Source organism: Hyaena hyaena, unplaced genomic scaffold (assembly GCF_003009895.1).
Source record: "Hyaena hyaena isolate Hyena2069 unplaced genomic scaffold, ASM300989v1 scaffold_635, whole genome shotgun sequence".
Lineage (NCBI taxonomy): Eukaryota > Metazoa > Chordata > Mammalia > Carnivora > Hyaenidae > Hyaena > Hyaena hyaena.
Window position 1 is genome coordinate 865,257 of NW_024081269.1, and position 4,626 is coordinate 869,882.

Genomic DNA, 4,626 nt, shown 5'->3' on the forward strand with positions numbered 1-4,626 from the left:
AGCCTGGCTACTGCATGAATAGAAGACAGGGCAAATCTGGAGGCAGGAGGTATCACTGGGATCCAGATGTAGGCAGGGATGTATGGCTTGGATCAGGTCAGGTCATGGCAACTAGGCCCACCTTTAATATTTAGACACTGCGGGAAAGAGTACCAAAGGAGGCTCACATACTATGTGAATACCGAAAAGTTATAAATTATGCTAGTAAACAGTCAAATAAACTATTGTCTATCCTCCTACCTTGATAAATACATCTTCAGAAGGACCTGGAAGGAAGGAGGAGAGACAGAGTGGAGTCCACCGGTTTAGGCGGGGCTTTTCTGGAACCCACAAGGCAGGAGAGCGCGGCGGCCGCCGCGATGCAGAGGAGCACAGCGACACCTGGCTCCGCTCCGAGCGGCGTCCCCAGGCCGCCGGCCCGCGGCGGGGAGGCGGGCGGCGGGGAGGCGGGCGGGTGCACTCGCGGAGGCGTGGCGGAGGCGTGGCGGAGTCGGAGGGCACGCGGCGTCGGTGTCATGGCGGCCTCCGTGCTGGGTTCCACCTGCGGCCCCCTGCGACCTGGCGTTACCGGCCTGTGCCGCCGCCGGCCGCCCCGGAGCCTGTGGGCTCGCGCGCGGCGGCTCCCGGGGCTCGCGGGGTCCGGACGGAGCGTGGCGGCGGCCAGCGGATCGGGCGGATCGGGCGCCTCGGGCACCTCGGGCACCGACCGCTACTGCATGGAGCTGCTGCGGTGAGCGAGCCGGGTCCGCGCCGGCGGGCCGTCCGGGAGCGGCCCGGAGGGACCCGGGTGGGCGCGGCGCGACTCGGGGCCGCCCGGGGCGAGCGGGTTGGCGGGGACTGAGGCCGTGGGAACTTGCGCGCTGGCCACCGAATTGTGGCAGAAGTCCTCGTCTGTCACCTTGATTGAACCTTAATATTTACCGAAACGTACTGCATGCACAGCTTTTTCAAAAATGGACGGACGACTAGTGATTTTTAGCTAAGTGAGTTCTTCATGTGTCATGCACTATGCAAAGTACCAGTAACTTACTTAATCTCCTTTACAGATTGTGGTGCACAAATGTAGACCTACCGTTTAGGGTTATGAGGATTAAAGCATTTACAACAGTGCCTGGCACAAGTCAAGGGCACAGTTAGCACAATATAAGCCATTATTATCTTATTTAATGGATGAGGATACGAAGGTTTAGAGAGATTAGGGAATTTACCTGAGATGGAGTAGAATAGTCTCATAAAGTCAGGGCCTGATGACAATTTTGTTCAGCCTGATAACACCGGAAGGACTTGGCACATGGCAGTGGCTGTGTAGAGCCGTTAGAGGAATCGGGTCACCAGGTGACCTAGTGAGTCTGGACAGGGCCGGCCTTGGAATTTTGCCTGACTGCAAAGATCAATAGCTTAGCCCCTGCTGCCCTTCTGCTACCCTTCTGCTGCCTGTGACGTATAACCTTGGTGAAAGGCTCCGAAAAGTACCTGGTCTGAAGAACTTCTGGGAAATGCTAGAATAATTAAGCTCCCTTGGATTTGACTGGACTAGTAAATACAACTTTTTTAAAAATTCAATTTTAGCAAAATGTCGCAAACTACAACAGAATTCCCATGCATTTCAGCATTTTGTTTTCTTTTTAATCACTTTTAAAAATAATGTTTCTGCCTTATTTGTTGATTACTTACAGGGGACACAAGATAACAATAGTGGAAATCAGAGCAATAAGCCACAACTGCTAAACAGTTACACTCATTTTTGTATATTTTAAAGTAACATTTTTTTGATGATAAAAAACACAAGTTAGCAAGTTAACATTATTCACTTACTTGTCAGGGCAATTTTTGACAGTAGTAATGTCCTCACTTCCCTATCTGGAGGTGAATAATCACTGTTCCTTATTTCTTATGTATTACTATATAGAAGTAATAGTATGATCACTATATTATAGTATATGTATATATGGTTATTATACTGTTTTTCTAGTAATAGTTTATGGGTATCACATGACAGTTTTCTCAAATATGTATTTACAAATGGACAGATACTTAATCTGTCCATGTAGGTATTTAAGTGGAATGGAGGCTTCTGACTGGTGATTTATTAAAACGCCTGGATTTTGCATGCAGACTTCATCTGCGTTTATTAATCCTAGGTCCATCACTTGGGAACATTACATTAAAATTCAGCTATATAGCCTGGTTATGAGGGTTAAATGCGATGAGGTGTGTAAAAATGCTGCACATAACAGATGCACAATAGTAGTTTTATTTAAACTTTAAATGAAACTTGAAAGGAAGATTATAGTTTCTAGCTTCAGATTGTCCATTAATCTTTGAAAAATTTGGCCTCTGAAATTATTTGTGCAAGACTGTTTTGGACATATATCTTATGCAGAGCTTCCAAATATTGGAAAAGATACCAGGCCGGAAATTCAGGTTAGCCATCCAGAGCTCTGCTAGGAATCTGGGTTCCTGGGGATATCACAAACCTTAATTTACATAGGCTTCTTGGGGCTTGGTTTGGGGAACCCCAAGGCCGCCTCAGGCTTTGGGATTAGTGCTATAAAGAGGTAAGGAGGTGCTAGTGGAGATGTCTGAAAGTGCACCTGTTTTCCATCCCCCCCCCCCCCCGGAGAACCACTGTTTTGTGCTTTGATGGCACAGGTCCATGGAAATAGCACAGCAGTCCTGACAGCTGCTTTTTTTTTTTTTTTTTTTTTTTTTTAAGATGTCTGTCTCTCCCTACCAGACTGAGGTCTATACCTATCTTCAGTGTCTAGACAGTGCTGGCACATATTGGGCCCTGCATAAATGTTACAATTAGTGAATGAATGAAAGGTCCTGTTGCTATATAGAACCGTCACAGTGTGGCATTTCTGTCTGAAAGACTTGAATAACTAGACGTTGGTTGGCTACTTAAGATATCCTTGTATACCAGCAATCAGTATTTTTATAACACTGATCCTGAGTGATGAAAAAATGGTTAAATAATCAGTATATCTTATTCAATATAAAGAAGTTGGTAATATTGTTGAGAAAAATTTCCAACCAAAATTAAAAAAAACAACACCACAGCACAAAACACAACTTTACGGAGAAACCCTTATTTGAGTCGAGTATCTTATTTCCCAAAGGTTGTTTCCATACTAGTATATCTTCATTTTTCATTTCCCTGTAAAAAACCTGAAGGACTTCACGTATTGATTATTTTTAGGAGATATGAAACAGGTAGGTTATCAAGCCTCATTTTGGAAATTAGGAAATAGATGTGGCAGATATCATTTCTGTCAACTAATTGGATAGAAATTGAGATTGTAGTCTTGATGGCTATTCAGTGTTTTCTATTTCATATTAATTTCCAAGTGTTTTAAACACTTGATGTTTGGAGACTTTTTATATTAAAATTTAATTTTAAAATATATCTATATGTATTTAAAAGTATAAATTAGGGCGCCTGGGTGGCTCAGTCGAGTGTCCAACTTCAGCTCAGGTCATGATCTGTGAGTTCAAGCCCTGCATCAGGCTTGCTACTCTCAGCTCTTAGCCTGCTTTGGATCTTCTGTCCCCACTTCTCTCTTTCCCTACCCCACTTGTACTCTCACTCAAAAATAAATATAACATTAAAAAATTAAAAAAAAATTAAAGTATAAATTAGAGACCTGTTTTGCCCGCATGTCCGTTTTGTAGCTAAAACCACTCATGGTGAGAGTTTTTAGTAGAACTGTTTTGTGATAGCAGGGTTACTTGTCATGATCCCTTCCTTTTGTTTATGTGGAAGTCGGAGGAAATTGTGAAGGGTGTGGTGAGAAGAGGTTTAAATTCTGTTAGGCAGATAACAAAAAGTGGACCAGTTGAAATCTGGGAGTAGTCTGAATTTCAGTACCTAAACTCATTAAATGAAGTTGGACCTACTTTATTTACTGTCTGGTTTTATAGGAAATAATGTTATAATAAAGTTCCAATGTATTACAATGAAGGTAGCTTTGTCCTATGATGTATATATAATAAGGGCTATGTTTTAAACTTTTTATTTTGAAGTAATTTCATTGCTTTTTTTAAAGTTTATTTATTTTGAGAAAGAGGGAGAGAAAGTGGGGGAGGGGGCAGAGAGAGGGAGAGAGAAAGTCCCAAGCAAGCCGGCTTTGGGCTTGATATCATGAAGGCGAGAGCATGATCTGAGCTGAAATCAAGAGTCAGACACTCAACTGATAGAGCCACTCAGGTGCCCCTGAAGTAATTTCAAATTGACATAGAAATTACAGAAATAGTACACAGAGGTCCAATTTACTCTTCATCCAAATTTTGTCATTGTTAACATTCTGAACCATTTGAGCATAAGACATGATGCCCCATTACCTCCCTGTAATATTTCAATGTGTTTGCTTTTTCTTTTCTTTTCTTTTTTTAAATGTTTTTTATTTATTTCTAGGAGAGAGAGAGAGAGAGAGAGACAGCGTGAGCAGGGGAGGGTCAGAGAGAGAGGGAGACACAGACTCTGAAACAGGCTCCAGGCTCTGAGCTGGCAGTCAGCACAGAGCCCGACGCGGGGCTCGAACCCACGAACCGCGAGATCATGACCTAAGCGAAAGTCGGACGCTTAACCGACTAAGCCACCCAGGCACCCCTTTTCTTTTCTTT

General features: G+C 43.6%; 1 protein-coding gene across 4 annotated transcripts in view; it reads left to right on the plus strand.

Moving 5' to 3' along the window:
• The first annotated feature begins 509 nt into the window (after positions 1-509).
• The window catches only part of NDUFAF6 (NADH:ubiquinone oxidoreductase complex assembly factor 6), a 34,516-nt gene continuing 30,399 nt past the window's right edge, over positions 510-4,626 (plus strand). For 2 of the 4 annotated variants that reach the window (XM_039216531.1, XM_039216530.1), the window contains exon 1: positions 819-983. Coding sequence is in view for 1 of the 4 variants with exons in the window: in XM_039216529.1 (XP_039072460.1) it covers positions 516-730 (215 nt within the window). In the remaining 3 variants the exon portion in view is untranslated. Of the gene's footprint in view, positions 731-818; positions 984-4,626 lie in introns of those variants that run through there. The other 2 variants (XM_039216529.1, XM_039216532.1) reach the window with 2 other exon arrangements.